We start from the raw sequence: 10,638 nt of genomic DNA on the forward strand, positions 1-10,638 counted from the left end.
TCTCCATTTTTAGTGTATCTCTATGGCACAATTACAGTGCCACATGTTGGTCTGGCATGTATACTACATCATTTTGTGGTGGTTATGTCGTTTTGCGTGGACACAGATATTTCTTGAGACGAGGGGGAAAAAAAGATTGTATAGGGAAATCTCTGGCTTCATGTGGACATAGCCTAAGAATGATTTAGACAGATTTGTGAACAATATTTGAGAGAAATAGGTCTTTTGTGTACATAGAAAGAGTCTTAGATCTTTGAGTTCAGCTCATGAAAAATGGGGGCAAAAAGTGTTGCATTTATAATTTTGTTCTGTGTATTTCAAATCTTAATTTTGATACGATAAAAAAGTTTGCTGAAGAAATACAACAGAAAATGTACAAAAGTTACAATTTATTCATTATAAACATTTTCCATAAAACATCTCATTTCAACAACATAACATTCATTCATACATTTGGACAGTTTGTGCAACATTAATACATTGTAAGTGCAAACAAGACATTTATTAAGTATAAAAAAACGTGAAAATAACAAATGGCAAATAATTTGATCATTAAATACAAAAAAATATTCAGCCGAGTTTCAGTTTAAAAGTCAAGTCATTGTTGTAAAGTGCAAATGATTTTGATTCCATCAGTAAACTCTGAACTTCAGAGGATGTAAAATGAGGCACAAATCTGAGACATTAAAGCAGACAGGAGGGTTTCTGCATGAACCCTTTTAGTTGGCAACTAGCTAAAAGAATACAGTGGCAGTCTGCTCAGTATAAAATAAAAAAGGGCACACACAGTTATATAAACCCTTTTTACCATTTAATTAATAAAATGAAGCAGATGAGATCAGGTCACTGACAGTGGTCATGTTAACATGTTGAGACGGGAGATTGAGCAACTTGCACATTGATATTCCAAAACAGGAACCGACATATAATGTAAAACAGAATCTTGAATGGCACCATAGAATCTTCTGAAGTGTTCAGATGTGCTTACAGCACATGATTTTAGACATCACTGGGAGTGTGTGTGTTTTTGTTGGGTGTGTTTGGTAGACAACAGCAGCAGGCCTGACGCAGCACTCTCTGTATGTGTGTGTTTCTGTAGGCATAGATCAGTGGGTTCAGCATAGAGTTTCCTGTGACCGGAACCAATGTGGCATAAGTATACAGAGCTGGGGACGATCCGTCGGCCAAGAGACCATACAAGGCAAAGGGCATCCAGCAGCTAGCGAATGTGGCGAGGATGAGGGCGAGTGTGTGAACCCGACGGCGCGTGTACGTGCGCGCAGATGGGAGTGTGTGTCTCTGGAGGGCGATTTGGTGTGAGTGGCGTAGTACAACCCGGCAGATACGGGCGTTGAGCTGCAGCATCAGAGCCAAGGTCAGCAGGAAGCCAATGCACAGGGTCGCCAGGTGCACTCGGGTCAAAGGGCGAAGAACGCTGCAGGATTCTCCATCGTGCAAGCAATTCCAGCCCATGGCAGGCAGGGCACCTTGAAGACCCGCAAGAGTCCAGCCAACGGCCAGAGCGCAGCTTGTTTGCATGTGCGTGCGACCGGATCCGTAAGTCAGAGCATGATGTAGTGAGAGGAAACGGTCCAGGGTAATTCCCAACAGGGAGAACACAGACGCACTGAGCGCGCTGACTAACAGACCCACGCTCCCCAGCTCTAGAGCTTCTGAGTACACACACCGGCGAGACAGGAAGTGCAAAAGGAGCCCCACCCCTGCCAGGAAGTCCGCCCAGGCCAGGCTGGCAATTAGCAGGAACATAGGAGCCCGCAGAGATGACGAGGAGAAGATGGTGGCCACAACGATTGCATTTTCACAGCAAATCAGGACTCCTGATATGCACATGGCCACGTCCCATGGAGTCATCACTGTGGCCTCCAGGGGTTTAGGGGTGAGATCCAACAGTTGGTCCACCGCCATGATGACTTCTAAGCCCACTTCAGAGTTATTCAGGGCCATTACTGTGGGAGAGTAAGAAAAGATGTAGTCACGCAATCCACAGCACAGTGACTGTCACATATTCTGTTAAGCACTAGAGCTCCTGCACTCCACTCCCAAGGCCTGACCTCATAATGACATGCAGAGTAAGACGAACAGCAGTTTACAACATCATATTCAAATTGTCATCACTAGTTTGCACACTACTGGAAATTCTGGCAAAGGCAAAAGCTAATGAAAGTTATAATATGATAGTCAGTCTCAAAATGCATACATTATAATAAATGTAAAATAACTGTTGTCTATTAATGTATTTTAAAACATAATTTATTCCTGTGATGACAAAACAGATTTTTCAGCAGCCATTACTTCAGTTTTCAGTGTCACATGATCATTCAGAAATCATTCTGATTTGCTGCTCAAGAAGCATTTCTTACTATTATTAATATTGAAAAAAATTCAAAAATGGCTTTGCTGCCACATTATAATATATTATTCATCAGTTTCTATATAATACACCAAAATAGTTATATTTCGTCTTTCTTTTTCTGTCTGTATATTAGGTTTATGCATATTGGGTTGTTGAAGATTACATTTGTTGTTTATTAAATTCATATTGCCTTATTTGGGTGTTTCAGTGTCATGTGGTATTTTGTTAATTTATATGTAATGTGCATTTACACTGATGTTTCTTTAGTCATTGCTCACGGAAAAGCTCATTTTGAACTTTAAGCTATCATGTATTTGCCACCTTTTGAAATATCTTTAACTCACATTATTCATATGGCATTATCATTAGTATTAATTCAAATAAACTTGCAACAATTACACTCAAGTCATAATTTGAATAGGTTTATAAGCAAACTAAATATTTCCAGGTATCCCCTGAATCCTGCAGGGTTAAACGTGCGCATGGTTGGGAATCACTCTTTTTTTAGTTCAAAGCGCTCTTCAAGCAGACTGATGTAATATACTAGGTTATGTAAAATACACGAGCACCAAGAATGCCATCCCGTATTGCCTTTAATGGTCTTGATGTATTTGCACAGCGAGTTTCTGACAGCAAAGCTTGTCACCTTGAATTTAACAAGAATTCACAGATAAATATGCATAAAACAGACTTACGGAAGCTGTAGAAGATGGCAAAGGACAATTATTCACACCACCATCCAGCTGAAGGTCTCTTGGTGCGCGCGCTGAAATCTGAGCTCAAGCTGCCGGTGAAGAACCGGGGCAAATCCAGTTCTTGAGAAAACGAGATCTGGTTCTTCCTGCAAATCGAGGTTCCTTTGTAGCTCCGTTGTATGCGGTCTTTCGCTCGCTTCTAAGTAACACTCAGCTCCAGTGGGCTGTGAGCTATACCCTCACCGATTCCCCTCTGACGTCAGTTACGATGATGAGGGGCGATTCTGTCCCGGTCGACCAATCAGGAGACTATCAGGGACACCAGCCTCTGTCGTAATTTCATTCATAAAAATACCGCATTCTTTCACCCCGCCCACTGCGACGGCGGGAGAGAGGACAAAAGTGTAATCAAACGGCCTTGTCAAAGGCAGTCCCTGCGTGGACCAAAATACACTGGGCCTTGATAAAAAAAAATCACTGATAAACATTTATGACTAGTAAACTTATCTCAAAATACAAAAAGCTGACCGAGTCACGCGTGTGATTTGCATGCGCCTGACAGAGTGTGACTGAGACAGAATGTGAGAGTGAGTCACTGCTGTCCATGGTGCTGAAAATGTGCTTGCTTCATTGATTGTGACGTAAATTGTGCCGCACTACTGGGGTAGTACGTTAGACAAATCTACGATTATTAATTTCACCTATACCATAAAATCCCACGTGCTCATCTATAACCTTTTTATAAGTGACAAAGCTAAAATGTACACTGTCGCACACAAGGAACTGGCGCACGCACATCAGCCTAATTTACCATTTATCTAAATGTTACTATTCGGATGACTGAAGGTTATAACTATGACATAATTTCTCTGCAGATAATGGAGATTATGGCGCTTCCCGGCAAATCTGGCGCGTGGGCGTCGCAGTGCTCGCGTGGCTCTGCATCTCAATGTTGCAGGTGGGCGAGCGCTAAAATACAGGGGGAAACTCTCTTGTTCTCTATAAAAGGACATGCGCTTCCGGTGGTCACTAGCTTATAAGCAATACCACCTTAAGCTTTCTGTGGTCAGGGAGAGTAGCTGTAAGTGTCAACTGATGATTGTGAACAATATATCTTTAAGAACTGCTGTGACTGACTAAACTGGGGTCTTGTTGGTAAAAGAATGTTATGCAATAAAATAAGAATAATACATTTAAATTAACAATATTATGTGTCAATTGAAATCACTCAGTCAACCTATTAGAGTGCACCAACAAGACTACATTTTAACAATGAGTGTGAACAACCTTCTTAAGGTCATTGCACAATGTTACAGGTTTCTAAATGCAGCTAACTGTTTTCCAGGATTAGCAGCTGGTGCCCTTTGAGTGTTTATTTTATCTATCCCTGATAACCTTTATAAAATATTTTTATATGTTTAGAAATGTACGTTTAGAAATAAGACCACAATATTTCACCATTGTATCTCCTTGAGCTTCTATTTGGCGGGAAGTCTGTGTGTGCGTGTGGTGGGGGGTGTACTGCGGAATTTCTCCCAGTTACCTAATATCTGCAGAGCGCATGCGCGGCTTTATTTCTCTGCACCTAGTTCTCCATGGGGAGGACGCCCACTCTCTATCTATTCACACGGTTTGCCACTACCTATTGATCTGTCTGTGTGTCATGAGACATTACAAATCAGTAGTGATGGTGTGGGTAAGGAAGATTTTCAGTGGGTTTTAATTGAACAGTGGGTAGGCACTGAATTCATTGTAAAATGCAAATGCTGACCTGATTTGGATTGATCCCAGATGTGGCAATGATAGTGGTGACTGCTTCCTCCTACATAAGCAAGCATTCCCACACCTACACATACATTTTCCTTATATCATTGCCTCCTCTGCTTAGTTTATCATGCTGTGACTTCTAATTACAATTTTAAAAATGAGCATCCAGGAGGATGAGGATGCAGAGGACTTGAGAGATAGTGAAAGGAGAATTTGTTATGTAACTATGCCAAACTCTGGCTCTCTTGCCCTGGCTCTGTTCTTCCATTTGAAGAAAATAATTGTGTTGAACAAAGCACAGCTTTCATTTAAACTTTCAAATGCCAAATATATTACAAAATGTACTTTAGTGGAGCAAGAAAATACATTTCTTATTTCAAAATGCATTTTTTATTTATTTATGTTTGATTGTGATATGTTTTGTGAAAATATACAATAAATCACATATAAAATGGCCAAGAAATAAATGAGGAAATATGAGTAAGTAATATAAGTTACTAAAACATATTGAAAATATATGTATGGCAATATATTTTAAAAACCTACATTAGCAATATAACAATTTTTGTGTATTTCAAAATATTTATAACATGGCATCCACACAGCCGTTTAGTCTTTTACACTACAATGCTTAAACTTTCTGGGCCACCATAGAGACAGTCAAATAGAAAGAACCAGTATGGACATGCTGGTGACTGCAGTGAGGTGTGACAAATTTCTGCAATCTTCTTGTGAAAAGGCAAAATATCTCCAGTGGTGTGAATATCAAGACATGGTCATTTGCCATTTGGTTGCCATGTTACCTGTCTCACATTACACACCTTCCAGTCTCACTGAATCAGAGGACATGACGTCAACACACACACACACTCCTCACAGTTCACAACGACCTTTCGTCTGGAGGACACAGACATTTAGGACTGGATATTTACTTGACAGGCACGTGTGTGTTTAGGACTTCTACTCTTTAAGTTACTAGCTTTAAGCTTTCTGAAGCCAGGTTAAGTTGTTTCTCAGTTCATTAAGTGTTTCATTTTCAACTTGTTGGTGTCTAGTGCTTGTATCAAACTTTAGTTGCATTATTGGAGTCAGTGTTTAGCAGAGTAAGTCTGACTAGAAAAAATTAAGACTAATTTTGAGCTAAATTGTGTTCCAGTCATATGTAGTCACTTTATTGATAATTTAAGTCAACATATTCTGTAAATGAGTAGCTTTGAGCATTGTGATCACAGTTTGTGTTTATTACAGGTGGGATTACTGACGATTTTTTGAGAATGAGGTGTGTGTGGGCCGCACTCTGTGGGACTGTACTGCTAACGCAGGTTATAATAACCAATTCACAAACCTCAGGTAAGTGTCAATACAACAATGAGATTGTATATCACTGCTTAAGTATCTTAAACTTAAATGATTGTTTTAGCTAAAATGTTAACATTCTGCAAATTTTTCTGGCCTAAAAATTTTGCTCTGATGTCAGCCATATTCAATTGCAACTTTTCTTTTTTGTTATTTTAATCATTCTATTTAATGATTTTAGCTCACTAGAAATAAATGTTTGTTATTTCAAAACATTGAATCAGCAACCTAAATATTTTATGTGTGCGTTTTCATAAATCAGTTCTCTTGTATAAAATATCGGTTTTAGTCAAACTTGTCAAGTCTGAAAAAAAAGACAGCATTACTTAGGAAAGCAGGTCTTGTGGTAAGTCTGTTTTGTTCTTTTGCATTTGAGTGCTGCTGAACAACACTTTAATTTATTAAGAGATTCATCTGTATCAATTCAGAACAGCACAACATTTCTTTCTCTCTTTTACAATGTGATTTATCTTTCATTTAATTGATAACGTTTCTGGCTTTCTCTCTCAGACATATGTGTCATGTGAGCAGGTGAGAATATAAGCTTACACGTTTTATCTCTTGATGGACTGACAGATTCATCCATTGGGGACTGTTCTCAGTTTAACTCGTGTAATGGCTGCATCAACGGAGACTCGGCCCTCAACCTGACAAGATGTGTGTGGCAAAGTTGTAATGACGGTAAAAGAACACATGTAGCATATGATATTAAATGTATTCTCCTGTGCAATGTCTCTGTTGTTTGTGCGCGCACACACACTTACAGAGGATCCTACTGAAGGACATGTGATCCTAGCCACGGAGAGCGATCTCAGGAACAACCCGGTGAATTATTCAAGCACAGGCACACACGCAGTTAGAGCTGCCGTCCACACAGACATCAGTCTTAGTAAATAATTCAACACCATTATCTACCCTCCTGGAAACATGTGAGGAGACATTAAGAGAGAGAGAGATGTTCAACAAGAAGCAGCATCTCTAGTCATGCTCTGTTGCCAAGGCAACCAACTCTCTAACCCATTCTCTCTTGCTCTTTTAGACCCATATCTAAAATACAACTAGGTTTACGTCCACACGTGCTTTCCACACTAAAATAAACACTCAACAGAATGTTTAGAACACAGACTGAATGACATGCATTTTACTTGTCATGATTTAAGTCATTGATTTAAGTCATTGATTTAAGTTGATATTATTTTATCTGATTGTATTCCTAAATTCATTGTGTTTTCATTGGCATGTTACCTACCAGTTGTGTTGCTTCACTTCCATTTGCATATCCTCTCTTGTGGCCTCATGCAATGGTAAAATCTCGCAACAAGTAGAAGGTCATCCGGGAACTTTTCGCCTACTGTTATCACATAGCCTAGCTAGTTTTTTCACCTAACTTACTACATTTTAAAGTATGTATTCAGCCCATTACTGATACGCAAGATGGCATCAGTTGCCTATGAAACAAGTGCTGTAAACGGTCAAATAGTTGTTCAACAAACCAGTGTGTGTATGATTAACAACATAGCGAACTGTTTTTGTGCAGCTAAAACAACCTGAAGCGTCTGACAGCGGAGGTCTCGCATCGCATATTTAAGTTGAATTAAAAATGCCCTCGCCCGCTCTTATTTTAAAAATAAGGTGGGTACATAAGTCATAAGTCACCCCCGTGTGGACAGTACGGGTGGACTTGTTCAGAGACAACCGTTCCAGTGATTTAAGCACTTGAAATATTAAAAATACCATACCGCTGGATGGCGCCATAGATCTTAGATCTTCAACAGGAATGAATGCGAGACTATGACGGATGGAAGGTTGTACTCATACTCTTGTTTATCAGTTTATTGTTGTTGTTGTTGTTTCAGCTGACTAAACGTCTTTATGAAGAAAAAACTTTCAGCCATTTAATAAAGCAGATAAATTCCTAACGGTGACTGAATGTCAGTGTTATCTGTTTCACTTTCAGGAAATGACACAAGATGCATGTATGACACTGAAGACTCTGGGGGCTGCTCTGTCTACAATGAGACCGGCATGTGCCAAAGTGAGTAAAAATGTGTGTATTTGCAAATAAATGTGTGTGTTTGTGTGTGTGTATACAAATGAACGTGTGTTTGTGTATTTGTTTATTGTAGCAGATGGATCCGCTGATGATGGTAGCAAAGGTGAGACATTTGATTTCCACTATATGAATCCTATGCCTGTTTTGTTGTTGTTGTTGTTGTTGTTGTTTACTGCATTCTCTTTTTCATTTTATTTCATAACACACTCACAAAAATAGATACAACCTCTGGATCAGGCCCTGATTTCTCTCAAGCTTCATTTGACCTGTCCAGCTTCATCGGAGGAATCATCCTGGTATTGGTGTTGCAGGCTGGGGCTTTTTTTGCCATTCGGTTCCTCAAAACGAAAGACAGCTCTTATGAAACTATGTGAGTAATAATAATTTATTAACTAAACGTGAGCTGTTTTTTTTTTTTGATTAATTTTGGTCTTCAATATTTAATGCTCTATGTAGGAACAAAAATGGTCTGTATGTGTAGATGATTAACTGTTTAACTGTTTTGCCCCCTTCCCTTACAGTGATCAACCTCAGTGAGTCATGAATGAGGCGAGAATGGAGAGAAAATTGTGGAACAATACAAAGAAAAGCAGATATAGACACTGTTTTTTTCTTTTTGCTTGTCCTAACACCTTATTAGCCTAATTAACTTCTTTGGTTAAATCACAGGTTCTTGAACGATAAAAACTATTTCTGTGTACAGAAGAGAGAAATGTGAAAAACAAATAATATAAACATGTAGTGTATGCAGAATTATTCACATTGGAGCATGGGTATATGGTTGTCTCTTGTGGAGTGAGTCCTTAACTGTTTAATGTAATTTACATCTCTGGTTTGGCTCTGTTTCTGTTTGTTAGTTTGATTTTAAAGATTGTTGAATATTTAGAAATATTGCATGCCATTTTATCTGCTTTTTATTAAATTAAAAATTGAAGCAATAAAGTAATTACACTCTGGAATGTTATTCAACGTTTACCCTGTAGGTGTCAGTAGAATGACATTTTAACAACCTAAACCTCTCTGGGCCTGGAGGATGCATTCTTAATAAACCACTCACAAGAATGAACATATTTTGTGCTTTTTACTATTTATTTTCTCTTGAATCAACTTTCAACATAATTTTCGCCAACTATTTTTTTTCCTGTAAATTCTTGCAGACATTCCACATCCTTGTGAAAATGTTTTTCATAAGTCAAACAGAGTACTGAATTATGCTATTGAGTATTAATAGCATTTAATAGATGGTAATTTAATGAAATATCATCACTGAAAGAAGAAAACCAGCATTAACTTCCACTTAAGTTTTTAACCTTACTAGGGTCATAAAACATATACTCTGTGAACCAGTATAGGAAATATTTAAGTAAACAGGATAAACATTCTAAAAAAACAATATATACATGGACATATACAAATATTAACTGTATAATGTATGGAGATGAGCAGGGGTATCTCTTAAGGATATAACATATCCTTATAGCATAAAACAAAAGCTTATATCCTTAAACAAAATATAACGATTAACTAGTAATATTTTCTGTAAAAGAGTTATGAAATATATAAGGAATACAGTGAATATATGATACTGTGGCTGTTTGATGAAAAATGGTATCCAGGGAACCAATATTCTGAATATAATGAGAAGGACAAAATGAAACACCAGGTGTAGTGAAAAGTGGGGAGTAACTCTTCATTATTTCACTCAGATAACATTCAAGTTCAAAGCCTTTGTGTCTGATCTTAAAGAAAACAAGAGAAGGTTAATAAATAATGGGAGTAAACAAGTCATACTGCATTCTTTGTAGACCTGTAACACTTCCTGAGAATTTATTAAAAAGTTCCAAATCCAAAAGGCTGCCAAATCCAGCAATCACTCTCAACATATACTGCCACCCAAATAAAAAGCACCCAATCAGATTCACAACTGATAGCACACATGGGGTGGAGTGAAAGCTGCTTCAGGACTTCAGGATTTGTTTGGGCATTTAGGGCTTTTTCAGGCTTGTTTGAGGCTTGTTTCAGGATGAAAACTGGAATGTTGCTGATCTGATGCCCGCCAACCTCAAAATGATGCCCAGACTGACTGGTCTGCAGCTAAAATACTCACTGTTGTGAGACTAGGAAATTATGTTGTTGTTTGTCACATACTTAAAATATCTTTCAATCTGTTTCTGTTTTTCCTCTCATAGCTGTAAATACCTGCAAACACAGTAAAAAACACAATAGTATCTTTCTGATTCAGGGTTGACTTTTTCATCAGGTCAGACATCCACCAGCTAAAAAGGAGTGCATTAAAACAGACATAAAATGGAGAACGACACATCCACGAAGACTTTATAGAAACATTCTCCTCATTAATGTAGTATGAACCAACCAATCAAGCTGAGAAATCT

At 38.3% G+C, this 10,638-nt stretch overlaps 2 protein-coding genes across 2 annotated transcripts; one reads left to right on the forward strand and one right to left on the reverse strand.

The window, feature by feature from the left end:
* Positions 1–374: 374 nt before the first annotated feature.
* Positions 375–3,619, reverse strand: LOC127935662 (G-protein coupled receptor 12-like). Its single transcript, XM_052533747.1, has 2 exons — positions 3,070–3,619; positions 375–1,967 (listed from the first exon to the last, which is right to left on the reverse strand). Exon 2 carries the CDS (start codon positions 1,963–1,965, stop codon positions 1,000–1,002), a length of 966 nt encoding a protein of 321 aa, XP_052389707.1. The 5' UTR covers positions 1,966–1,967; positions 3,070–3,619; the 3' UTR covers positions 375–999.
* Positions 3,620–6,089: 2,470 nt separating this feature from the next.
* cd164l2 (CD164 sialomucin-like 2) lies at positions 6,090–9,289 on the forward strand. The gene is made up of 6 exons (XM_052534124.1): positions 6,090–6,186; positions 6,769–6,873; positions 8,150–8,227; positions 8,319–8,348; positions 8,465–8,615; positions 8,767–9,289. Exons 1-6 carry the CDS (start codon positions 6,111–6,113, stop codon positions 8,780–8,782), a joined length of 456 nt encoding a protein of 151 aa, XP_052390084.1. The 5' UTR covers positions 6,090–6,110; the 3' UTR covers positions 8,783–9,289.
* The last annotated feature ends 1,349 nt before the right edge of the window (positions 9,290–10,638 follow it).

This window comes from Carassius gibelio, chromosome A19 (assembly GCF_023724105.1).
Source record: "Carassius gibelio isolate Cgi1373 ecotype wild population from Czech Republic chromosome A19, carGib1.2-hapl.c, whole genome shotgun sequence".
In the NCBI taxonomy this organism is placed as follows: Eukaryota; Metazoa; Chordata; class Actinopteri; order Cypriniformes; family Cyprinidae; genus Carassius; species Carassius gibelio.

Excerpts from the sequence above, each read along its gene's own strand:
- LOC127935662 (XM_052533747.1), bottom strand. The coding sequence starts at position 1,965 with ATGGCCCTGAATAACTCTGAAGTGGGCTTAGAAGTCATCATGGCGGTG.
- cd164l2 (XM_052534124.1), top strand. The coding sequence starts at position 6,111 with ATGAGGTGTGTGTGGGCCGCACTCTGTGGGACTGTACTGCTAACGCAG. Across the intron at positions 6,187-6,768 it reads AACCAATTCACAAACCTCAG|ATTCATCCATTGGGGACTGT; the intron begins GTAAGTGTCAAT and ends ATGGACTGACAG. Across the intron at positions 8,349-8,464 it reads CGCTGATGATGGTAGCAAAG|ATACAACCTCTGGATCAGGC; the intron begins GTGAGACATTTG and ends TCACAAAAATAG.